Below are 26,817 nucleotides of genomic sequence, written 5' to 3'. Positions count from 1 at the left end.
TGACCATACATGCTGCATGAATCTGCTGACTCAGGTACACGAGGGTTCATGTTTACTTGAGCTCGGCTGCCAAATCCCTGACGCTCTCCTGTGAGTGTCAGGGTTATTTCAGCTGTGTATGTGCGCAGCATAATTCGGGAAAAAAAACACATGTAATTCAAGGCAACAGGTCTAATCTTTTTCTTGTAATATGACATTAGTGGTTTCTAAAACCCTTTCAGCAACATTTCCTCTTGTTAACCAGCTCACTTTATTTTCTAGGCAGCTGATATTTAGTTTCACAGCATTGAAATGCTGATTCACTGGTACTGTGAGCACTGTTACTTCAGAGCACTCATTCGTAACGGCAGATGAAGATAAGACTGAGGCCAGCAGAATTAACATACCTGATTGTGGGGCGGCAAGGGGCTTCTGGGAAATGTGCAAGTCCTACAAATACCACTGAACAGATTAAATACCTCAGCCAAGGATGTGATGTTTTCAGTGCTGTTTTTCTATTTGCAGGATTAAACAGAAACTACTAAACTGATTTCAGTGAAATGTGTGTGTAAGGGTGGGTACTGGCCAAGAGAGGAACCTATTAACTGATTGGATTAAAGGAGGCGGATAATGGATTTCTTTTTCTCATTGTGAGATTGGGCGTTTTTCAACGTTTTGGTGAATTTCACAAGAACTAATGCAGAGATCTTTATGAAAATAATCTGGCATGCTGAGGGGACTGATCTATGAGTGACTATCGTGTACGATCTGGAGCAGCTTGATTGAGTTTAAGGGGGCTGTTGGTCTCTGGTGTAATTATAAAAAGCTACATGTGAAATTAGGAAAATAATATTGCAGTCTAGGTTAGTTGGAAATGGAGCATGGGGACAGAACAGACAGCAGAGGATTCAACAATCTCCCCTCACTGTGATTTTCAAGGGAACATAAATGAGCACTTTACTGTCAAAAAGCCAGGGGACCTAAAACATTCAAACTTAAAGTGTGTAAGATTTAGGCAGAAATTGAATATAAAATAATCCTAGTGATGTTTTCACTGGTGTGTAATCACCTAAATTTTGTATGAAGTGTTGTTTTCTTTACCCGAGAGTGAGCCATTATTATTTATATCGGGGGCGGGTCCTCTCTACAGTAGCCCAGACAGGACAAACTAAAAACCTTTTGGGTTTTTATAACAACTTAAGGCTACCATTAGGTTCTCCTTCACGCTTGGGAGGGGGGATGAGATGAAGGGTATTCACCTGCAGCAGGCAACTTCATCACTAGATGTCACTAAATCCTACACACTGAACCTTTAATCTAACAAACAATGCAGCAGAGACAGCAGTAAAACTATTAACCTCCAGTATGAGTTGGACACTAAAACACAGAATCTTACATTTCCCATAATGCAACCCGATCATTCCATTAGACCTTTCCTGCCTATGCTTTGTAAAGCACATCTTACTAGAAGAACCAGAGGACTGGATACAGCTTTTTCAACAGGCTCCTCATGACAAGAACATGTGAAAAACTGGTGGAGTGGCTCTTCAATCTATTTAGTAATATTAAATGGACTGTTTTTATGTAGCATTTTTCGAGTGTTGTCAACCAATCAAACTTAACAGTATAGGTCACATTTACCCATTTACACACACATTCATATAGAACTACACTTTGTCCATTACACAACTATTCATTCTCTGTCAGGGCAACAACCAGGGGCAATTTGGTGTTCAGCATCTTCAGGATACAAACTGGAGGAGCCGGAATCAAACTACCGTCCTTCAGGTTGGGTGGACGACCCTCTGGAGCCACAGTCACCAGTTTGTGAACAGTGGGTTCAAAGGATGTGAATCAGATACTGAATATATTAGAAAAAACAAGGGGTTACTTTATATACCAGACTAAATATCATTTATTATTTCTTCCAATATTCATCCATTAGACATGACATAGAAACATCATGAGCAGCTTTCATATTTACAAAGAACTAGAAACCAAAATTCCACAAATTGCTCAAATAAAAACACAGTTATGAAATAAAAATACAAAACTAGGACTTTGTTTCTCCCGTTTTTCAACATGCTGCACTAACAAGTGTATTTACAACAAAGGTCGACAGCGTTTTCTCAGCGATGCTCATGTATTCGTCTGGTGAGAGCGAGTATGGCGTTCAAAGTGCAGTGAGAGGGACACATGTTATCTGCTTTGCTTTGTTTTAAAAGGAGGGAGACTTGCCTTTAGCAGCTGCAGTGCAACAAACAAACAAAACAAAACTTGCATCTAATTGGTTTGTATCGTTATTTCTACCATGATAGGAAAGAGCAGAGGAAAATATCTGTGTCAAAACATAGAGAAGCACATAAATAAATCTGTATCTTTAATGTTAAACGTTTTAACTCCCAAAAGGGGATAATAATAGCAATAACCTCCAAAAAAGCACTCAGCAGTGCTTAAAACATTGGGCTCTGGCTCACTCACACAAACGTGGCATCCCTCTGATTTAAAACTAATATTATGTCAAACAGAAGTAGAAATAAAAAAGGACCGATGCCCACTGTCTGAGACCTGAGCCTCAGCTGAAAACACACACACACACACACACACACAGTGATGATCAGACATGAAAGTGAAAGACTGGCCATCAGACAAAGCTTTTTTTCTTCTGTTGTACATGCACTAAACTTAGAGTTCCGATAAGAGTGGCTATGTTCCTGTCTACTCCACACAGCCCCCTGGTGTTCATACAGAGCTACAGCCGAGCAGTGAAAGTAGTTACAGTAAACACGTCGGCAGGCTTGCTATGACTCATTCAGATGAGTCAAGACCTAAAATTATGAGTAAAAAAATAACCCACTCTGACTGCGGTGAAATTAAATGAAAAAAAAAGACAAAAAGAAAAAAGGACTGGAGAATAAAAGCAGCAGAAAAAAGAAACACAAGTTCATGCACTTGATATTTTTAACTGTTATATTGACTGCCTGACATCAGAATACCCCGTTTGTGGGTTTTTTTAGCTTTTAAATATATCATCTCTCATGATAAGAACAATATAATGTGCAAAATAAATGTAGTGAAGCTAACGGGCAAAAACAACATAAAGTACTGAAACTTTCCTGGCAAACAAAGAGGTCACCACAGTGTGTGGGGTGTCAGGACAAACACAGAACACTCACTTCATGTGGACAGATTAGAGAAATTCTCACATATCCAGTCAGAAGTATCAGGTTGAGATGTTGGGGGATTTTTTAAAAACTTCCAACTCAAGAACTCAAACGTACAAAAGCCCCTGGTGACATTTGGGGCAAAACAATGACTTTGTACTTTTACCCAAATATCCCCAAGGGGACTCTGTGTATGTGCGTAATTAGTGTCTGTTTTAACTTGTGAAGCTATTTGGTAAATTTGAAGATATCAACAAGGAAGTTTTATCTTTTGTATCTTAATGCTCTCCACTAAATGTGCAAGACGGTGAAATATTCAGTTCCTATAATATTGTTCCTCTATGGAGAACAAGCAGCTGAAGTTAGTGTTACCCTACATTCCTCCTGTTTTCCCCTCGATCCTGTTAACCTACATTGTGGCCTGCAGAGGTCGACTGTCTGAGTGAACCAGCTCCAGCTTTAATCCCGGCCGTTCAAATAACGTCCCAATTACGCCTCTGCTGCTGCTGCCCTTCACTCTTGCTGCCCACTGGAGCAGATGCACTGTATAATCTATAATCTGCCTCACTCTTATCTGTTCCAATATCAATAACAAAATTGATCCATGTTTCCGACCAAGTTTCCCTCTAAATCCAATCCCTCAATGCAGTGAAGGACGTCCCTTAAAATCCAAAAAAACACATAATTACCATTCATTAATTGTATATCATACGTAACGTTAATGCCACAACAATGGCAACAGCTTCTGTTTGAAGCACATAAATATATATTTGCAAAGCAACTTATTTATCAAGTTTTTGTGACTGAATATCTAAATATTCTTTGAGTTTATCAAAGTAAAAGTTCTAAACTTTTACAACTTTTATATTTTCCATTTCCATTTTTAAAAAACGCAACTATTCAAGTATTTTCATGACTGGAGTAAAACGTAATATAGCCAGAAAACCTCTTTGAACACATCTGACAGAAGGAAAACGAGACTGAGCTGAAATGTGCAGTTAAACTTCTCCAAGCTTCTGTTTTGAAGTCAAATATATTCCGTATGTACAAGAACAAGTGTGAATCAAAATCAACCCCGTAAATTTTCTGGCCGGTGGTTTTAACACAAAATCAGCTCAGAGAGTTCCATCCAAATCAAATGCTCGGGAGGTGTGGCTACAGAAATGTGTACGCAAAAATGTCCTTAAGTTCATTAACAGTCCCAAAAACAAGTAAAAACAAACACATGACTCCATCAATCACACACTACAGAGGACCAGCAGGGGGACCCAGTACCATCCGCCATTCAAACCTCAGTCTGAACAAGATTCAGCTGCGATACGACCACGGCCTGTTTGTGCCGTTTTTTAAAACTCGTCATCAGAGCTGAGCAGGAGCGTCTTCTCCGTGTCGCCGCGGGCGCTGACGGCGCTCTGGGTGCGGGAGACGGGCGGTGGCGCCCCCTGCTCCAGCGTCGACTGCTGGGTGTACTGCTGGTAGGCCGGGGAGAAGTTGTGGATGGCGTCTTGGACCATGTCGCCCGGGTTCATGGTCTCCTTCAGGCTGCTGGAGATGCTCTTCATGGGGGCACGGCGGCCTGCGGGAGGAAGACAACACCGGAGAGTTAGAGGGAGGGAAAATAAAGAGTGTGAAAAGGGTTAAAGGCAGAGGGACAGGGAAGAGAAGGCTAGTGAGAGGAAGAAACATACAGGATGGGGAGAGGCGAAGGGGTGATTTAGAAGAGGGGAAATCATTAAGCATGGGTGGATTCATGGTGGAATCGAATTGAGAAGCGAGGAAGATAGGTGGAGGATGAAGGAAGGGAATGTGTGAAAGAAAATAGAAAAAGGAATCAGGAAGGGCAGATGAAAAAAGTGGGAGTGTGAGGAGGAATGATTTATTGGAGGGACAAAAGGCTGGCAGAGGAAGAGAGGGGACAACAAATAGAGAGAAAAGAGGAATGGGGCAACAGTGATTTAGAGGGAGACAAAAGGAGAGAGTAGCTGAAAGAGAAATTATGGGAAAAGGAAGAATTGAACGAGGGAGAGACGATGAAATGTAAACAAAGGAAGGAGAGAGGGAAAAGGGGCTCCCAGTGATGTAGAGGGATTTAAGACAGAAAGGAGGGAATGACAGAAAGGAATGAGAATGGTTTTGTCAGAACAAAAAGACAAAATGAAAAGAAATAAAAGTTACAGCTAAAAAAAAAGAAAGAACAACACAACCGAGAGGACGATAAGCAGCTTAAAAAAAAAGTAGCATGGATAAAAACGGGGAGGTTGAGGAGTAAACGTCAGTATTTAACGTACCAAACTCTCCGTATGTCAGAGCAGGTCCTTCATGGTGCAGCAGAGAGAGACAAGAGAGAAATGAAGATTCATGTGTACAAACAGGGGGAAGAAACTCCACCCATTTGTGTGAGCGAGGTAAAAAAGAGAAGAATGAAGAGAAAGTGAATAAAGGAGTTGTTTTGTATTTTAAAAAGGAGGGAGGTGAAGAAGAAAATCCACACAAGGTGTCAGAGATCACACTTCCTGTTACAGGCATCTTCTCACCTTGTGAATCCAGACTTTTGTCCATGTAGACCTTGTAGGTGAAGGCGTGTCGCAGAGCCAGCGCTGCGAAGAACATCTCGATGCAAATGATGAAGTTCTGGTAGCCGGCGGCGACCGTGCCCTCACCGAGGGACAGCTCCGGCGAGTTGATCTGAGGGATGGCGCCGCACTTCTCCAGGATGGCCAGCAGCATGCCTGACCACAGACGGATAAAGATGATACCACTGAGCTCACAGCACTTCATGGCATATTTGCATTGTTCACAGTGGTTTTTCATTTACCCTGCCAGAAGGAGAGGAAGATGACCGACTTGACCATGAGGAACTTGAGCATGGGGCTGTACGGGCTGAGCAGCTCCTTCGTGGAGAAGTAGAAGAGAAACAGGGCGTACAGAGACAGGCTGACGGAGATGTTGTAGACGATGGTTACATACAAGTAACCACTGGCAACACTGTGGAAACAGAAGAAGTTAGAGAGAGGGGTGTTCATGCTTTTAACAAGGTTTTGGTAATTGAGTTTTATTATCCGTAGTTATAGGTCAGGCTAAAATCCTATATGTCCCATCAGAGATTAAAGTCTTAAACTGAACTGATTATGGGAGGAGGTGATGATCAGTCTGGGACATTTAATTAATTAAATAATTAAAAGGAGTAATCCATCTGTTTCGTTTTTTTGGTGGTAAGCAGGTGGCAACGTCTCTCTTCTCAACTCCACTACTGTAAATTTAGCTGAAACTAAATCCAGGTTTCATCGATGGACCTTCGTCCTGCCTTTTGGCTGCAGAACTTACTCGAAGTCTCCGTCCTTGTATTTGCCGTAGGCCTGCAGGACGACGGTGACCGCGGCCATGAGCGGTTTGACCACGCAGAACTGCAGAGTGGCCTGCTTGCAGAAACGCAGGAAGCCGATGGAGTAGGCCTTCCCCCTCAGACAGCAGGTGCCGTACATACAGCTGGACCTGACGGGACAAAGCTCAGATTATTGCGACTGCAGCAGCGGAAATAACACAAGTCATTTTGTCATGTCTGTAGGGAATTAACAGTGTTGCAGCACCAGGATAGAAACATGGATATATGCATTATAACTTCCTGCTTGGTTACAAACAGTTATTGTTGAAAGGGGTTTTTGAAATGGAATCCTCCTGCAGGAGACTTACTCAATGGGTTTCCCTCGGATCTCAGCCATGATGGCGCTCTCTCCTCCGAGGTACTCGTAGCACAGACTCAGGAAGTTGTATATCACAAAGGCTACAGAAAAACAAGGAGAGAGGGGATTGTTTGTTATAATCTCTCAGCAGGCATCACTTCTATTTGCCATGTTTGCCTTGAACAAGTCAGGGTATTATCTGGATTGTTGTGGCAGTTACTGTAATAGTTTCCCACCATGAGACAGACGACATGACAGACTCAGAGCGCATACGGCTGCCAAGTTCAAACATTCCCCTTAAATTAAAACAAGACTTGTAGCTAAGGTTTCTCAGCTACACATTGGTGGTAGCTGAGCCCTTGTTACCATACAGCAGTTGAAAAATCCTCCACCCCTAATTAAACCACATTTAAATCCGCTGGATACAGATTTTCATTTGGATCCACACAGAGTTGCACACACTCAACCACATCAACCCATAAATATGTCAAATTTTCATCAAGATTCCTGACCAATACCACATCCCTCCACCAAGTTTTGTGGTAATCCCTCACGTAGTTTTTGCGTAATCCTGCTAAATAACAAACAAACGTAACAACTGAAAGTCTGTAATTTCAAAGCTAATTCTGTGATAATTTTTAAATTGACTTTCTATTAATTGCTCTTTACCAGGAGGCCGAAACTGTAATTTTCACTGGTCAAAAAAATCTTTATACAAGAAAAGATGTGTTCAGTGTCATCTCTCTATAATGGGGAATAATCTTCTGATCAATCTTAATTGTAGACTGTAAAATGCGTTTTTAAGACCATCTTTTTGTTCACCTTGACCATGACCTTTGACCAATCTGCTCTAAAAGTTTATCTGGAATAAACTCGTAAGTAATATTCATACAAAGCTGGGAGAACATTTTACTATGACTTGTTGAGTTATTTTGAACAAACTCATGCACAGACACACACACCTTTCCCCATGTGACTGACGGTCTCTTGTGGTCAGTGGATTATCTCCCCTCTGTGCTACTTCAGTGAGAGGCTGATGACGACGAGACACTCATAAAAAAACAGGACCAGGTTAATCCTGTTAACCCCCGTGGAGCTTACTATTCCTCTATTTGTGTGTGGGCGTCCATGTTGACACACACTCTCCCAGGGAGGATGTGCTTGTGTGTGACTGTGCATGTGAGGTAAAATAAGGTGATTGTGATGTGGCAGTTCTGAATATGGGATATACAATATGTTGCCACAGTGTGTGTGAAGGTTAAGTGTTTGTGGTGTTGTGAGACAGACACAGACACACACAGACACACACACTCACACACACGCCTCCTGCCTGACGTCAGACACCTGCCACACATGACAGTTCACTAAACACAGCAGCTCCTGCACTGATCTGAGTGACGAGAGCTGGTCTGAGTACAGCCCTCTGTGTCTCAGCTGTTTACCACCATGCTCCCTCACTCCTCCCCGAGGACCTCCGTCAGCACTGTTTGTTGCCACGGTGATACAGTAGGCTTACATACAATGAGAATGGGAACTTTGCAGCAAGTTTGGTTGAGAGAAACTCATTATCTGATGCAGCCATTTCAGTTGACGAGGGAGATTTGTGAGTGCAGTTGCCATGCAACAGGTCGGTCATCCTTGCTGAGGGAAAGGATCGAGGCAGGGCTCAGGAGGGTGGTGGGGAGGGAAGGGCAACAGGAGGAGGAGGAGGAGAGGAGGAGGAGACGAAGGGCAAGAAGGGGAAAAAAGGGAGTGAACAGAGGATGGTGCTAAGTGAGGACAACAAGAAAAAGAAAAAGGAGGAGAGGCATCTGTCTGTGGGAGTGATATGACAACCACTAACACTCACAACGTTTCCAACCACAACCATGCGTTGAGTGCGCCCCCCACTCCACATCCGAATGCATTTGACATCATCAGTTCACCGACGCAGGAAGTGTCACAACGTGGTGACTATTTCTATCCTAAACGTCACAACTGACTGAGGACAGAGAGCGAGAGAGCGAGAGAGAGAGAGAGAGAGAGAGAGAGAGAGAGAGGGAAGCGGAGGCAGTCAGCTGCCTGTCACAACCTTCTGCTTCAAATTTAGAGAGCGGAACCAGGCAGCTTTTTGTTATGTCTGTATCATCCATCGACACAAATAAACAGCGTCCATATTCTAACCGGAGCCACGGTGAGCAGTAAAACAATGATCTATGTTTACATCCCATCTGCTCGATTCCACACACATTAACTCAGATAACTGAAAACTAATATCTGTCTTTCTATAAAAACGATTTTTATGGACTTTTATTCTGTCCTGTGTTTGAGAGAAATCAGTCAATCATACATATGCATAACATATCATCAAATGGGTAAATACAAAATCACAGTACGACATAAAAACGCAGAAATCTAATAAGGGTGAGAGGACACTTTGCAAAATAAACATTCACAGTGCGAATGTGGCTGGAATCATTTTTAGGATGAACGGACGGGATCTAATCTGATCAAAATGTGTTTCAGCAAGTCAGCTGGAAAAGTTCCCCACAATGAGGTGGATTTTAAGTGGTAACCTATATCAGAGCAAATGCCATTAAAAGTCTGTTAACTCAACACATCCTGGTGTATCATAAGACGCCAGCATTGCAGCCAAGATGGACCAGAGGTGGGAATACAAACTACTAAACATGGAAGTGTTGGTGACATTTACATACAGAGGAGTGGCTTTGGTTTTTTGTGTGCAAACAAGCTTTAGGCAGGAGCTTGTTCACTGTAATGACAAAGCAGGTCCAAGATTTGTTTTCCCGTTGTCTGCATCATTGTATGTCAAAAGCACGACCTTACCCTCGTAGCAGTCCCTGACGGTGTCAAAGTACACGTAGTACTGGTCGTTAGTGAAGAAGAGGAGGCTGAGCCAGGAGTCGAAGGCGTAGATAGGGACGATGAAGAGGATCCTCACGATGTGGCGCTGCTCCTTGGGCGAGCTGTAAAAGCGTAGATGCATGTAGATCTGGAACAGACAGAGGAGACGTCTTAAACTTTGAAAGATTGAATAAATACTTTTTTTTTTGGTTGCGTTAAATGGAATATTAATAAAAACATTTGTTCTTACTGCTGCTATAATTGTCAGTGTGATCTGAAAGAGGTACACGAGGCAGGTAAATCCCTAATAAGAGCCAGAAGGAGTGTCTGAGCAATCACTGCTCACTCACATGTCTGCATCACAGGTAATTACCCAGCCTGCAGCAGCTCTCATGGTACCGTGATGAAACAGTCGGGCTAACGTTAGCTTGTTTTTTTATTATTTGCAAAGTTACTGAATATGTCGCTGGGAAATGCTGAGGCAGTCTCCTTGTTTTTTTCTGGTTGCTGTGGTTACTATCGGGGGAGCACTGCACAGGGTCTGCGGTGCAGGGAGGGGCTTTGGAGACAGCAGTGGAGTTCGGTGGAAAGGCGAGGAGGGGACAGGAAGTTGTATTTGTATTCTCACGCTCTCTTCCCCTCCCTCTTTCTAAATCCTAGCAACTGCAGCTTTGAGTGTGAAACTACAACTGTGGAAAATATTATGTATAAATAATAATTTAAAAACTGTAAAGTCTACAGGTTCAGCTGGAACAGATCTATCAAAAACAAAAGGGACTTGAAGGTTACAAGTCAAACTGTTTTTTCATTACGCAGATGCAGATACACTTGGAGATAATCATGAAACATTAATACATCACTTATGTCTCCTTACTGTCAGTGTCACGGATGTTAACAATTCATAAATCGCATAACCTCACTGGAATGTGTGGAGAAAAAACTACTTTTGTTTTTCCAACCAGATTTAGCACAGGCTCTTCATCCACCTGGATCAAGTTTCCCCTTCCTGTGTGTTCACGCTCGGTTTCACAAACACCTGCTGAGGGATGTTGCCATGCAACCCCTGCCCTTCTCTGGTGCTGAGCAGATGTATCAGGATCACATTGCCTGTGCATTTAGCGACACACACACACACGTACGCACACACAAGCACCTGCTACAACCCGTTTACATGTTTGCGACCAACCTCTTCAAGAAACCCCGTCTGCTCAGTCAGACCTCATTATTTGGGGTAAATACAACTTTTTGCACTCTTAAAGTTGGAATAAAAGCCTGATGATCTGAACCCCCTCCCTCTCCACACGCTGTTTGCAAGTCGTTACCTGGTGGCAGGTGAGGATGAGCGCCGTCCACACGAAGAAGCCCGATACAGCCTGAGCTGCAGGAGTCATGAGGAAGATGGGCTGCTCTGGGTTCAGGAGTGGGACTTCAGGGAGCCATGAAATGTTGGGGCCCATCGGGGCAGCGGTGGGCGGGGGGCCAGGCACTGCGGCCAACGGAGAGTCTTCTCTCAGCCTCTCTGACAGCAGCATGTCTCGCCTCCACAGCCTCAACATCTGGAAGGGACACAGAGGAAAGAACAGGTGACACATCAGCCAAGTGACCCTCGGTGCATGCACGTGTACCTACGTCTTTTCAAACAGTAAAAACACTGTGACACATCCACCAAGTATGAACATCCATTTCCACCGGTAATCATCAACCTGGACTATAGATCCCACTGTCTATGCTGTCAATGTCATGTGTAATCTGAGATAGGAAGCCAGATAGAGGATAAACATAGACACATAGTAAATCAACATTTCTCTACGAGTCAAGAATGTGAGCACGATAGTTATACAATAGCATTAGTGTTACTCTATATGGAACAAAAATCTGTTTGTCTCTTCATCTCCCCGAATGCTATTTGACTACTGCCAGCTAATATGCCCTCACATTTACTTTTCTGCAGTTGTAGGTGGAGCGTGTGAGCTTGAAACAAACAAAAAGCTGCAGTGCATTCTGGTCTTTGGAGGCTGCAGTGATTCCTCCTGGTAGGATGGTTAAATCTTGGGGCAAAATCTAAAATAACTGATGACACTGCTTAAAACCAAACCTAATCTCGTGTTGTCAATGTTGCCCTGTGATAAATGACAAAAATTATTATTGCAATATAATTTTCATCAATAGCCATATAACTGAAGCTCAGTATATATTGATATAGCCCAGTGATGTTTAACACATAATAATCTCCCTAAATGTTGTAATATGTTATTCTCTGCTCATGAGAGTTTACAAGCACAACCTTCACTCTGGAGCCAAAATAAGCCTTTAAATTTAAAATTTTTGATATAAATAATTATCAATGTTGTTTTCTGCGACGTGGTGCATTTTCCCACCTCGTCTTTTCAGATCTGACCAGTGAGTCAAACACGAATCGGCAGCCTACACTCTGACCAAATTCCCGTGGAGATGAACCAAACGCGTCACATAAGGCTGCTGTTTCCACGGCTCCTGAAATGACCGGACTGGAAGTGGCCAGAAGACACGTTACATAAGCAGCTGCATGTCAGAGTCTATACGATGTCACGGTCATGTTCCTCGGGGTGCGTTTGTTCTTGTACGCTGACAGATAGTTGCTTTCAAGCTTGGGGGAGACAGAGACCTTGATGTTGTATCAATTAAGTTAGGGGGTCGGTGCAAAACACAGGCAGAGATTACAACAATAAAAGAGTGGGTACAAGTGCTAAAAATGGCCACTGACTGACAGTGACACCTATTATGTCTCGTAGGCAGAGTGGCGATTGAAAGTCACATTGGACACAGAACAAATAGTGCAGACAATGACGGGCGGACATTATGCTACAACCCCCCACCCCCACACACACACCATTCAGTTTCTTCACAAAACTGATTGTGTTAAGGAAAAGTAATTGAATTTGGTGGTTTGGATGAATGAATGAGGTTGTTTTCATGCATTCATATGTGAATGTAAGAAGAGTACTGTTTCTGTGTGTGTGTGGGGTCAAGGTATTACTCATGTTGTGGGGACCTAAATCTGTTTACAGTCACATTTTCAGGTAGAGACGTGTTTTAGGTTTAGGTTAGGCAAGCGGTAACTAAGGTTAGAGAAAGTCACCAGTCAGTGTAATATCCTCTGAGGTCATGGATACAAAACTGTGTGTGTGTGTGTGTGTGTGTCAGAGAGCAGGTCATCTGTATTGGTTTGCCAGCAATCAGCAAATCCACATTTGAACATGGAGAAGTGAAGGCATCAGCAGCCCCTCACACACACACACACACACACAAATACAATACCAGTGACAGTGACATGATGCTGTGTTGGAGCGAAAGGACATCTGTGTGTTTGAAAGGCAAAAAGGGTCACACACACACACACACACACACACACACACACACACACAAAGAGGAATAATACATCAGAGGGGCAGGGGGCAGTAATAAAGCGGAGCAACAGATGGGAAGGGGTGATGGGTTCAGGGTGTGTTGATCACACATAATAAGTCATTATGAGGTCCACGGACACTCTGGATTATCAGGGAGCAACAACAACTGGATTAATTCGGCAGAAAAACACTCAAACACCGAGTCAAGTGTGTTTTTTTTACTCCGTTAACAGTGGTGTTATTTGAGCTCACGCTGCGGGAGACTCGTTTGGAAGTGACTGAGAAACCCAAACACAGTGAGGAGACTCGCCGCTCAGCTCCCAGATGATCGTGTGTTCGCGCTCCACGGAGGAACACAACTCTTAGTTAGTCGTGTGAGTGAGTGTCGGTGTGAATTCGAAGTGTCCCCCTGGTGTGTCGGAGGCCACACTCACCTGGGTAATAAGCCGCTGCTTGAAAATCCTCCACGGGACAAACTCCCGACCATAAATAACCCACAAACGGCCTGGAACTCTTGTTCACCGTTGCTCCCCGGACATCCAGGTGGATCCCTTCCCGTCAACCTCTGCGTCTCCCCCCGCACACACCGGCCCCCCGCTGAAAGTTAGTGTCTCGTGTTAAACTCTGCAGCGTCATTAAAAGTCTGCTTTCTGTCCGTTAACTTCATGTGCGGTCGGAGTTTCTGTAGTTACAGACGCGGACTCCGTCAGTCCTCTGCGCTCCGACATCGGATTAACCGCAGCTCACACTGGCCCCGCCTCCTCTGAGAGGACGAGCCGCCTCAACCAATCACACGCTGGTTTACACACACCGCTGTGAGCATGCGCGGGTCAATCATTGGTCAAGCAACAAGAGTGCATTCATGTGCTGTCGGAATAATCGGAAAAATTAATCCCGACTGGAACAACAATTTTGTTTTTCTGTTTTTCTAGAGTTGTTCCACATTACGTCAGGAACAAAAAACACAATGCACAACACAAGAGAGCTGATAACTATGGACATTATACATTCATTCACTTGTATTTATTTCGAACATGTAAATAAAAAAAGAGAAATTAAACAAACAAGTGAAAGAAATAAACAGAAAAAATACTTATTTACAAACAGTGATCAGGGGGAAAACATCTAACACTTTGTATAAACTTCTTTGTTGAGTACAAACAAATTTAATCTCACCCCTTCTGCAGCTTCTTATATATCTATAAATATATTGTTGATTTTAAAAGAAAATCCCAACTGAATACAAATCTTAGCTAATTAAGACTTTAGACAGACATAAGAAAATATCAATTAATTTGATTTCAGGGGCTTCATTTAAAACATCTCTATAATAATCCAAAAACTGGATGTTTTTTTTATTGTTTGTAAAACAGTGAGTTAGGGATAGAATGAAGTTGCTGAAGTGCTGACATCATCACTCAAAAACCAATTACCATTATTTTACAATCATATCTAAATAGTAGAGTCTCAAGTGAAGCTGTCAAATGTTTCCCTTTAGTAAGTCCATCTCTCAGAAGCACCTCACATCATAACTGATGACACCTGATCCTTTTTCATTGCTCTTCACAGCACATGATCAACTGGGGAGTTGCCAGGCTAAAGGTTTACACAGCTCTTATACAGAGTTATGGGTTAGGTTGTTTACACCCCCCTCTTACTGATGTAGTCACTCTGTGGTGTTAACTCATAAGTGGTACTTTTGTTTGGTCATTTTGACCTTTTTGAACATCGAGTGCTACAAGTAAGTTCATGCAAAGGTTTTTGTTTATCTGACCTTAAATTACTTTCTCTTTACATCTTTTACACAACAGACTTAATGACCTGTCATAGCTGGAAAAGCACATATTAACATTACCATGGTTATAGGTGCCATTTAAGTGTTCCAGTCACCTGTGGTGGAAGAAGGATTCACATTGCTCATCAAAGTAGCATCACCACAATGTAAAAACTATGGTGCTGTGGCCCTGAAGAGCCAATCACAACACAATGTGTAACTGAGGCAAAATGATGAGGACTATTTAGTCTTCAAAAATGTTTTATGTTTAAAGAACAACGGGAAAGGGGACAAATTCAACATTTAACCAATGGGGTTAAAGTTAGATAACATTCTCAAATGAAAATCATAGAAAATACAACAAAACTAATGGCACATACCTTCGCCAAGGCCAAACAGTCCCTTTGAATTAAATGGCAAAATGGTGAGAATGTTGAAATCTTGCAATCCGGAGCCGCATACAAATTTAATGGATTGCTCTCTGACCCATATCGCATCCTTCCACCAAGTTTTGTGGAAATCTGTTCAGTTGTTTTTTCTGTAATCTTGAATACAAACAACCCGAGCCTAACAGAACCTATAACCTCCTTGGCGGAGGCAATAAAATGACTGAATTCTGCAGTACAACTACGAATGAGTAAATATGCCACCATCAAGTGGAACATACAATCAGTAGTCTGTATAGGCTGTGTATATTTTTTTTTATTGATTCAGAAAATATACACAAATATCATAGTAATAAAGTTGAAGCATGGTAAAGAAATGTACAGGACATCAGTCAGCTCCTTTCCCCTCGGTGACGTCTGTCCGTCCTGACAGCTCTGGGCCAAAATATTCACGACAACCTTTCTGTCATTGTCTTGCCACAATGGAAACCAAAACACACACAGACAGACACACCCACACACACACTTGTGGCGGACTCTAAAGGTAATGGTTTCACACTTGGCTCCAGGGCTCTCAGGAGGTAAACAGTACTCTTCTCTCCAGCCTCATCTTTTCACAATCTGTCACATTCTGCCAAAAGGTATCTACATATTTTTACAGGTTTTATAAAACAAGAAAAATGCAAACGTAAAAGAAAAATTACAAATGTAACACCAGAGATGTTGGGCACCAAGATCTTACAACATCTTCTCATTACCCGGAGTTACAAGCAGGACTGAGGCAATCGAACGATCCTCGAGACTGTCCCTTCGTCTTGTCCTCAACTCAAAGCCGTCTTATTCCTCTTCTCGCTCTTTTTCTTCTCCATTCACACAGCATCTTTTCCTCGTCAGTCTCGCCCCCGTTAAGACAAGCTTTGAACTGAAAGGTGGAGAATTCAGCCTCGCTCACCTTCTCCTCCTCTGCTTCTCCTTTACTCCGACTCTTTAAAGGAAAGCTGAAGATGAATACTTAAGACAATAACACACAGACACAGACAGCGACATTCACTGACGAAAAGCAGCCTTGCTCCAGATTCAGTTGTCCCCTCCGTCTCATCTCCTCCTGCGTCCATGTTTAAGCATTCTCTTGTCTATTAAAGGCCTAAATACACTTTATGTTTGTTTTCCTCTCCGTAGTTGTGTATATATTCATTTATAGTCAACAATAGTCACCGTAAGCAGCAGATGTTGCTCTCAAACATTAGCAAGTTGATAGTAGATTTCAATTTTTTTCATGTAAACCACAGAATATTTGAAATTTAGTCCATTTTGTGCACTTTGATGTTTCTTTTTTCGTTTTTTTGCAGTTTGAGCCTCTGAGTCGATGGGCAGGTGAATGTGAGTGAAGGAGAGGCGGGACCTGTGTGTTGTTTCAGCCCATTTCTTCCTCCAGCCGCACCACAAAAGAGCAGTTCCAGCCAAGAGTCATCGTCATGTCAGCGTATTGCTGGCACGCTCAAACAGCACTGACACACACACGGATCGTCCTCGTCCCCGTAACGCCTCCTCCTCTTGCTCCTCCACTCATTCATGTTTCATTCATCCGTTTGAAAAGTAAGGGGTACATTTGATACCCTGCAGCTGCTGAAGCACAAGCGAAAAAACAAGGGAGAGAAAAGTTAGTTTTTCAGTAAACTGAAGGAGAAATTGCAGCTGCCAACATTTTTCAAATCTGTACGTTTGTTCTTAAAGTGAAATATGCAAACTCAGATTTACTTCATTGTTTTAGATTCTTATTTGGCAACAGTTCACAAGAATCTTAGAATCTTCATTGAAGACATCCTGTGGTCAATTTTCTATTAGATATCATGGAGTTATTTTGTGGAATGAAAATGTACATTTATTAGGTTCCTCTCTGCCACCTCTACTGTTCAAATCACAACACAACACACATCTGTTTAGACCAATCTACCATATCTTATATATCTATCCCTCACTAATCAGATTTGAACCTTTGGATTTACTTTTCATCTTTCGTAGCGTTCACATATGCTGTTAGGTGTCTAAGCTTCTTAACCTGATTCTAACCTTGGTTTTTATTTTAAACAATTCGATTGATGTTCTATTGTATCGATATGTGTTTTTGTCTCCTAATATGATTCTAAAGTTTAACTTGAATTTTTTTAAGTTGTGTAAATTAAACTAAACTAACCTTAAACCATAAAAAGGCCCAAAAAGCTGGTATTTTTGTGTGTATTTTGAGCTCCAATATGTTTTGTAGCTTCTTGGTATTTTGACGCTACTTTTGATTTTCTTCGACACCAAAATTGAAACCTCTTGTTTAAATTGTTAAACCTTGGTTTAACCTCTTGTCCTGTTTTTTCCCCCAGTTATTTTAAAAGCAACACCTCATCTATATTTCATATCTTATTGTTGCTAAAACTGTTAACTTTGATATTCAGCTACCTACTTAGCTGAATATCAAGTGTTTCTCTCTACCTCGGGGTCATTGAGGACAAAAGAGTTGGATAGCTGTTTAGGCATGTTCTCTCTCTCTCTTTGTGTGTGCGTGTGTGTGCGTGTGTGTGCGTGTGTGTGTGTGTGTGTGTGTGTGTGTGTGTGTGTGTCTCATGCGTGTCCATACCTGCCGCTGACCTGCAGACCAGCCAGGATGAACTCACTTTGCCAGATGTTCAAATGGCACACTGACCTAAGTATGGAGAGAAAGATGAGAAGCTTGAAGCAGCACAAAGAGAGAGACGACAGGCAGACACCCGAAGAACACTATGTATTTAACATCTAAACTCGGCCATGTCCACACCCTGAGCATTTACCTGACCTGACTTCAGTTCTTTGTGGACAGAATGTGGCTTTTGTGATTTGTTCAGTCTCACAGAGGTTTTCCTCTCACAGGAGTTGTTGCTACATTTGCTAAAAATCATGTAGGGGGTGACAGGTAGACCCACAAAGAAATGGAAGCATAGCAAGCGATGGAAGGTTTGGACCATAGACTGTATATAAAGAGGATTAAAAACATAAGGGGGCGTGGTAGTGAGGTCATGCCAATACATGCAGTCTCAGCTGGCACTTATAAACTAAAACCAAAGTGACTGGAAACACGAACACTTAAACATGCACCAGTGTGATAAGAACTACCCAAATGTCCCATCAACTAACATGGAGGAGGCAGGATTTATGACCAATACTGCAGCCAGCCACCAGATGGCGATCAAGAGGTTTTTGACTTCACTTTTAGTCATGTCATGTCGTCCATGTTTATATACAGTATATGGGTTGGACCAGTAGGGGAAGAGAGGCGTATTTACTGGTGCTGTCAGTCTACTGAATAGAACTGAAGTTACACCACAGTTGGTGAGCTCGGACCTGGTATAAACATCTGTCCTGAGAGATCTGTTCACCCCCTGACATTAAAACGCATCCTGAATGTGTCTCCTGTGACCACATCTCACTTCCCCGCTGAATTTGAAAATAAACACAAGCATTTGTTGTGTTCGCGTAGTCTGAGTTTACAGATGTGTGTTTGTGAGAGAGAATGGAGACAGGAGGGGCTGAATGAATCAATGAGCTGCGCGAAGAAAGATTCTAACCATTTGAACAAAATTTGTATCATTATGTAATTGACAGTGTTGATATTGTGTCGTTGTCCACAAACAAATCAATGTGTAGACACTGAGAAGCAGAAAAATACATTTGATTCATTGTGAAACTGTAGCAGGTCAGTTGAGTAGGTGGTCATTCATTTTGTGTTCATACAGTGAAAAGAATGTGGTCACATGCACCTTAGATCACCTCTGAATGTGATCAGATCTCAGGATGCATTCAGGACACATTTGTGTATATTTCCTAATGCACACGTAAAGCACCAACTCATTGTACAACAACGTCTCACAGAACCTGTCACAGTCACAACCTGTGACAGTTTTTCCTACCTGTGATGCAGTGATGCGTGATTGGTCGAGGCGTGCAGTGAGGTCAGAGGAGGAGACGTTGGCCGGGGCCCCGCGATGGAGCCTCATGGCCACCTTCCTCTCTCGCTCGGCTCGTTCTGCTCTCCCCGCCTGAGGCGAGCGGTTACCTGCACACGTATGAAGACAGACTCATGAAATAAAAATGTGATGCAGTTTTTCACAGTTACGTCCAAACTTCCGAAACCAAACACCATGCTGACCAGACTGCTGGACAACACGCGTAGCCGGATTGGACGGAGCAGCAGCGTCTGTCTCGTTCCTGACTCTGTTCGCTGCTGACGGGTTCGGACCAGACGGCAGAGCTCGCCCTCCAGCTACTCTCTGGCCTCCTCCTGCTCGCTCCTCCCCCTCTTTCCCCTCCCTCCTCTCCCTCTCTCCATCCTCTGCAGTCCGGCTGGCCCCCTGCAACACAGAGGAGCGGTCAAGATGTGAAAAAAGGGAAAGATTTTAACATCCAAGTTAGATTCTCTTTGAGAAAGCAGGACACTCACAAACTTCAGCATGTTCCAGTCAAAGACGTAGTCGTAGGAGAAGCCCTGTCTGTGGAAAAGGTTCCTGAAGAGCTGCCTCAGGTAAGAGTAGTCTGGCTTGTCGTCGAATCGCAGGGAGCGGCACAGATTCAGGTAAGTGGAGAACTCAGCTGGGAAACATGGGAGAGAGCGATAAGTGGATTTTAAGCAAAGACCTGTGAGGTGTCGAGCCTTTCCAGACAAAACATAATAATTCAAAATCCCTTTTACTGTCATCACCCTCTGTTTTTTCTGTATTAGATCCTATTGTTGTCAAACTCTTTACTCACAGGGGTATCCCTTGCAGAGCACCTCAATGGGGGTGGACATTTTCTTCTCGCTGATGCGCTCATACTTCTGCCTCTTGGTTGCAGCCTTGAGCCCCTGCCAGGGCAGAGAGCCCAGGTTGAAGTACATGAGAACGTAGCCCAGAGACTCCAGGTCATCTCGTCTCGACTGCTCTGTGGAGGAAAAGACAGAACAGAGAGGAGAGAATGATATTGCAAAAAAGTTTGAGAAAGGTTAAGAAAAGGTAGAGAAGGAGACCAAAAAAACAAGTAAAAGGAGAAAGAAAGAGAGAAGGGAACAAGAGAACATCTGGGCCAACCTCTGAGTGTGCCGTCTTACCGATGCCCAGGTGGGTGTTGATGGAGGCGTAGCGTGCGGTGCCGGTGAGGTTCTTGTTCTCGCGGTAGGGGATGTGCTGGTGCGTTCGGGCATCGCGGTACTTCTTGGCCAGACCGAAGTCGATGATGTAGACCAGGTTACCCTTCTTGCCGAGCCCCATCAGGAAGTTATCGGGTTTCACGTCTCTGTGGATGAAGTTCTTGGAGTGGATGTATTCAATCCTACTGATCTGCAGCAGTGAGACAAGGGAAAGGCTTTAGTTTGGATAAAGAAGAGTGTTGGTGGTCTTGCATGTTGTACCCCACAGGAAATGCAATATATGCAATTCATAAGAAAATGCTATTATTCAGCCCTTGGGTCGTTCCAGGACAGTGTGCTGTGAACGTCCACCTTACAGAGACTTGAATCTGGCTTGAGCCATGGCACAATCCCATTTTTGTGATACACCAGCGCTTTCCTAAAAATGGCGGCCTCACAGCTGGCAGATTTGAAAGATAAACTCTTGGTCTTAGCTCTTGTACCTTTAAGGCCTGCCTCCTGATAAAGCCTACTCTGCTTTGATTGGCCAGCTGGCCCACTCAGTTGTGAGTGGTCAACCGCTTCAGTGCATGTAGGAAATGTTGGCCTCGGCTCTTGCTTTACCAGGCTGGCCGCTGCGCGTGCATAACGCAAATGTGGGGACTGCAGACTTTTTAACTTTGTGTGGTGTGGTGTAGTGTAGTGTAGTGTAGTGTAGTGAAGTGTGGTGTAGTGTGGTGTAGTGTAGTGCAGTGTAGTGTAGTGCAGTGCAGTGTAGTGCACTGCAGTGTAGTGCAGTGTAGTGTAGTGCGGTGTAGTGTAGTGTGGTGTAGTGCAGTGCAGTGCAGTGTAGTGCACTGCAGTGTAGTGTAGTGTAGTGCGGTGTAGTGTAGTGTGGTGTAGTGCAGTGTAGTGCAGTGCAGTGCAGTGTAGTGCACTGCAGTGTAGTGCAGTGCAGTGTGGTGTAGTGTAGTGCAGTGTAGTGTAGTGCGGTGTAGTGTAGTGCGGTGTAAAGTAGTATGGTATGGTGTAGTATGGTATGGTGTAGTATAGTATAGTCTTTTATAGTATAGTGCAATCCAATGCAGTATAGTGCAGTATAGTATATACAATTGTGTTTTTAATATATAAAAAAACACCCAGTTTGGTTTAAAATTGAAAGGTGACTGACATGATATTTGACAACGTAAGGGTTTCAAATGAGTGAAGACTTTGATCAGTTATTTCTTTCATATAATCAATTCCCTCTACTGGTCTGTACTGGTTGCGACACTGCATGTGCGTCTCTATATTCAGACTGTTGTTGAGTGTTTGATCCAAAACTATGGGACAGTTTCAAAGGCCACAGTTCTCATCGCCTGTTGGAATAATAGTTGAGTCATTGGTCTTGATCAATAACTCCCGTCAGCCTGTCTGCAGATATATGAGGGTCATTTTTTATTATGAGACAATTCAAATCTTAGTTATTGTCTGTTAGCGGAGGAGAGGAGAGGAGAGGAGAGGAGGAGAGGAGAGGAGAGGAAAGGAGAGGAGAGGAGAGGAGGGAGAGGAGAGGAGAGGAAAGGAGAGGAGAGGAGAGGAGAGGAAACGAGGTCAGAATGGCCAAGAGAAAATGGGACAAAAAGAACAAACGTGCCAGATGCAGACTATAGGATGACATATGACGGATTAAGAAACGCTCATAAAGGACACAACAGGCTGACCTATGTGACGAGGATTAAGTCGCCTCGACGAGCCTCCATGTCCCAGATTGGAATTGACTTTTATGGCGGAGCAGAGCTGAAGGGACGGACCTGGTGGGGGGATGAGCTTTGTCTGGAGCCAGGAAACAAGCTTTGGGAGTTTAGATGCAAATTATTCTCTGGTTTCAAATTCATTTAGCTCTAGTCTACAAATAGGGACGTGCTTTTATTGAAATCTGTAAATTCATAGTCAGAGGTTGACTTGTATTGTGTGCAAACAAGGGTGAAAATATAGTCGGCTGTAATTTGGAATTGCTGGATTTAATTTGTACCTTTTAAATGATCTATAATTCTGTTTCTACTTTGAGGAACCCCTTCATGAAGACTCAATTAGATCTGTATTGAGTATTGTATTGAGTTGCTCCTGTGTGTGTGTGTGTGTGGTGACAGTGTGGACTGCAGACAGTCTGCCTCACCATCTGGTCGGCCAGCAGCAGCACTGTCTTCAGACTGAACTTGCGGGAGCAGAAGTTGAACAGGTCCTCCAGGCTCGGGCCGAGCAGCTCCATGACCATGACGTTGTAGTCGCCTTCGGCTCCGCACCACTTAATGGACGGGATTCCCACTGTTGGGAGGAGGTTGTTGCATAATAACACAAGGACGAGTAATATAATTATTTATCATGTATAAAAAACATTTATTTTAGCTTTATTTGGTTATTATTTCAGCTATTTTAAACAATGTATCAGTTACTTTAAGCCAACTGTTTCTTTCTTTGCTGCTCTGTTTGGTTGTATAGTAGGATAATATATTATATTTGTATTATTATTATACTATAAAACATTATTTAGGTAAAAGTTAGTGGTAATAGCAAAGCTAAGACTATATATGACCTTGTTTTAAGTGACTATCAGTTTATAACAATGCTTTATCGATATATAGTTACATATATTACATAGTAACTACATATAGTTTTATTTTATATTGTTTGATTCCATTTCTATTACATAAACATTTGATAGTTGAGGATTATTAATATATAAAGTGCATGTTGCATACATTGTACATAGATTATGTATAACACTAAAAAAGCGATTGTGTTTATTATTCATACAATTTTACACGACTGGATTTCAGATTTTTTACTTAGTGTAAGCTGGTATAATGTATGTGTTGTATATTTCCATATTTGATTTGATCTTATATAGGCTTTATTTATGTTATTACCTCTCTGTCTGTAAAAGTGATGCTGTAACATGTCATTTTCTCTCTAAAGAGCAATAAAGTTGATCTTGTGCGATATCTGTTGAATCCACCATTATCATGCAACACTAAAACAACGCTCAACAGCCATTCTGAGTATGAAAAAAAATCTCTTAACAACCCTAATATTTCTTAATTTGATTTCAAAGATGTGTCTCATTGTCCTGAAGTGACCTCACGTGCCATAAAATGCCTCCTAAACAACTGTCATCCATCAGCAGCTATAAATACCTCTGAACTCTTCCAGCAGCTGAAACTCCTCACTTCCTCTCAGTGACTCGTAGTAAACCTGTCAAACCTCTAAATAAAAACTCTTTAGTGCGCCTCACCTCCGCCCTGCATCATCTTGTAGAACTTGCTCTCAATGTGGAGCTGTGGATGTTTGGTCTTCACACATTCCAGTTTGATTGCTACTTCCTCTCCGGTAGCGATGTTGGAACCTGATGGGAGGAAGTTCCAACACATCAGCAGCAGCAGCAACAAACTGAGATTTATCACAAAAAAAAACACCAAACATACTCACCGAGGTAAATATCTCCAAAGGATCCGCTTCCTATCTTCCTCCCGAGGCGGTACTTGTTCCCCACCCTCAACTCCATGGCCTCTTAGTGTTTCAACTCACTGAAGGGGTCAACGCACACATGCAGACACACACACAAACACACAAGAGAGAGAGAAAGCTGTCATCAATCACTGCTGATCAATAGAGTTGAAGGACACTGTGGTGCAAAGCTGCAGACTTTGGACTGAGCCCTATAGAGCTGCTGTATCCTTGAAGAAAATCAAATTGGAAAAACAAAAATCAGGCAACGAGATGTGAAAGAGTGCAATCACTGCAGGTCACTGAGCCAAAACAGTGACATAGTGCAGCCGGAGAGCTGCCTCACTGGAACTAGGAAGAGAAAACGTTGCTCACGTCCAGCCGTGAAGTGACTGAACGCACGAGTAGAAGCAAAAGTGCCCGAGATGTAACGCAACAGCCCGTGTGTCCTAATCAGCAGTGCTTCCGTTGAGTTAGGGTCATCGCACAATAAATCCTGCTATATCCCAGAAGACGATGTGGGCCACTCAGGTGCACGAGGGGGTGGGGGAAGAAGGTGAGAGCAAAGAGAAAGAGTGTGGAGTTGTATAACATGATTTATTCTGAGCTGCAGGGCGGCTGGTGGTGGTGGTGGTGGTGGGGGGGCTGATGGGGACAGGATCAGCATCTCACAAACTTCAAATGAGTCTGGTCCCATATACAGTACTAGCTATTTGCATGAACCCCCCAATTCCTGACTGGAGTCCCCTGACAAAAAGCGAATGAGTCATGTCTTCCTCAGCCTGCAGACCTCGTCTGTCTGAAATGAGAGGGACATGACCGAAGGCTTAAATCGTCTACAAGCCAGTTTGGCATTGCACTGAATGCTGACTTAGGTTCCTTTCTATTTTGGCACTGCATTGGTACCTACATGCACCCCCACCTCACCCACATGCACATGCACGGTGCAGGTGGGGGAAATATGAGGCAGAGCCAAGCCACCGCTGCACATGAACCAAACCCCTGTTACCTCAGGTTTCCCCTGTATCAGCCTCCAGAGCTGCTGCTGCTGCTGCTGTCAGTGTTACAAAACTGGGAGCTGCAGAAGGACTGCAACAACAAACACACACACAGACACACACACACACACATATACACCCAAGGAAGATGTGATGTTTTCACAGAGGATCTACTTCATGCAGCTGCTCCAAATAACACGGGAGAGCGGGGGGGAAAGAGGGGAGGGTGATGAATGCAAAAAAAACCAAACCCCTCACTGACCAGCAAATAACCGCACCCTCCTTATTCCGAGCCCCCACCGTCCCAGGCACACACAAGCACCTCAATATGACTCGGTTTGTGTAACCTGAACCCACCCCATCGCACAGACACACACCATCACACACAGACACACACAGCAGCAAGCCTCCAGACACCTTGACTGGCCAGCGCTGCCCGCCGCCTCCGCCTCCTCCTCCTCACCGGGTTCAGTCCCGATCCGTGGGTTCGCCCGGTTCCGCCTCACTCAGGACCCTGGACAGCGACGCGGCGGCGCGGCTCCGGGCGGCTCATAATAACCTCGGGGATCTGTGACCTCAGCTGCCGCGTCCCACGGAAAGACGACCCGTCTCTCTCCCTCTCCGTCTCTTCCTCCGAAAATAAAGGGTATATATGTAGAATTATCCGAGCGGACACGACCCCTGCGATTTTCTACGACTCTCCGCTGTCACGATTTCTGATTTCTAATGAGGAAAAAACCCAGACATTCAGCTCTCTCTCTCTCTCTGTACACTGGCGGATCGCCTCTCTCTCCCTCTTACACACCTCCACCCAGCTCTCTCTCTCTCTCTCTCTCTCAGTTCACACCATTGACAATATCGATGATGTCATCCGGAGACTTGCAGAGATGCCCGGATTGTCTTAAAGCCGCCGCGCTGCTGCTGTTGCTGGTTTCTGCAGGTGTGGATGAAGCGCACTGAACAACCAGCAGGAAGCACAGTCCTCACTGACCATTTTCTACAGTGGAGGAAATAAGAGCATGTGCAGGTTATACAGGTCTGTAGGGAAAAAACTGCAAGATGATCGCTTTCTTTGGTTTCTACGGTTTATATTCATTTCCTACTCTTTAAGCAACATTTCTCCCAAATTCCAAATTGACACTGGGTTGAAATGGCAAATGTAGATGTAGATTTAAAACAAATCTGGACTGCATGGTCTCTTAAGTTCTTTCGGAGCTGTATATATAGGCCACTGCATGTGAAATGCTCATAGATTCATCTGTGGATATGAAAATTAAGTGTACCCTGCCCCCTCTGGTGCTCCTGACAAATATTACTCATCTACTTCATTGAATTCTTTCCACATTTTAGAAGTCAGTGAGTTGTCAGACTTCCCAAAGTTTAGTTCAGATTCAGTACTATACAGCAATGACCAACGACCAGGAACCCCCGACAAGAAGTACCTACAGAAGTTGAGTTTTGTCTCTTCGTGTTGGAGAGTCGGGGTAAATGGTTGGGCATCATTTAAATGTCAAAGTGAATGGGGAATAAATCAGACAAAGATGCCAGTGGTAAGTGTGGAGGCTCAAGCAGAGCATGAATTAACAATAATTCATAAAACTGAAAAAGAAAACTAGTTATACCGCCATATGATTGTATGACTCCGCCAACCAGTGTTCCTGGTTGGCGGAGTCATACTGGTGTTCCTGACATGTTACTTTCACAATAATATGAGGTCACCGTGACTCACCTTTGAGTAATCTGTGATCTAGAAAATTCATCTTTGGATCCAAGAGACAACTGGTCAAAATTTGAAAAGGCAAACTTGTGATATTAAGCTCGAGAGGCCAAAAACATGTTTTGTGAGTCCACCGTGACACTTGACCACACAAATCTAATCAATTTAGTCTAAATGAACATTTGTGTTGAATTTTAAAAGATTCTCTTGGGGCGTTAAGTTAACCTGTCCACAAGGCGGAAAATTGCACTCACAAGAACAAAAATCTATTTTGTAAG

General features: G+C 43.3%; 2 protein-coding genes across 5 annotated transcripts; both read right to left on the bottom strand.

Moving 5' to 3' along the window:
- Window positions 1-1,876: 1,876 nt before the first annotated feature.
- On the bottom strand, window positions 1,877-13,806 carry tmem184ba (transmembrane protein 184ba). Of its 2 annotated transcripts, XM_035145267.2 has the most exons (9): window positions 13,488-13,806; window positions 10,990-11,223; window positions 9,650-9,815; window positions 6,834-6,924; window positions 6,468-6,635; window positions 5,959-6,128; window positions 5,678-5,872; window positions 5,432-5,458; window positions 1,877-4,719 (listed from the first exon to the last, which is right to left on the bottom strand). In XM_035145267.2, the coding sequence occupies exons 2-9, from the start codon at window positions 11,221-11,223 to the stop codon at window positions 4,490-4,492; spliced, it is 1,281 nt and encodes a 426-aa protein (XP_035001158.1). In that variant the 5' UTR covers window positions 13,488-13,806; the 3' UTR covers window positions 1,877-4,489. The 2 variants fall into 2 exon arrangements, with proteins under 2 accessions (XP_035001158.1, XP_035001159.1); XM_035145268.2 differs by lacking the exon at window positions 5,432-5,458.
- A 1,705-nt stretch (window positions 13,807-15,511) lies between these two features.
- Window positions 15,512-25,762, bottom strand: csnk1e (casein kinase 1, epsilon). Of its 3 annotated transcripts, none has more exons than XM_035145272.2 (11): window positions 25,240-25,762; window positions 23,807-23,904; window positions 23,613-23,723; window positions 22,497-22,645; window positions 20,321-20,549; window positions 19,984-20,154; window positions 19,676-19,824; window positions 19,385-19,586; window positions 19,146-19,291; window positions 17,840-17,905; window positions 15,512-16,839 (listed from the first exon to the last, which is right to left on the bottom strand). In XM_035145272.2, the coding sequence occupies exons 2-10, from the start codon at window positions 23,880-23,882 to the stop codon at window positions 17,873-17,875; spliced, it is 1,266 nt and encodes a 421-aa protein (XP_035001163.1). In that variant the 5' UTR covers window positions 23,883-23,904; window positions 25,240-25,762; the 3' UTR covers window positions 15,512-16,839; window positions 17,840-17,872. The 3 variants fall into 3 exon arrangements, with proteins under 3 accessions (XP_035001163.1, XP_035001162.1, XP_035001161.1); XM_035145271.2 differs by having other exon boundaries at window positions 15,512-16,836; window positions 25,286-25,761; XM_035145270.2 differs by having other exon boundaries at window positions 25,286-25,760.
- Between the last annotated feature and the right edge of the window lie 1,055 nt (window positions 25,763-26,817).

This window comes from Hippoglossus stenolepis, chromosome 21, assembly GCF_022539355.2.
Source record: "Hippoglossus stenolepis isolate QCI-W04-F060 chromosome 21, HSTE1.2, whole genome shotgun sequence".
In the NCBI taxonomy this organism is placed as follows: domain Eukaryota; kingdom Metazoa; phylum Chordata; class Actinopteri; order Pleuronectiformes; family Pleuronectidae; genus Hippoglossus; species Hippoglossus stenolepis.
This window is presented reverse-complemented; position numbering and strand designations above follow the sequence as displayed.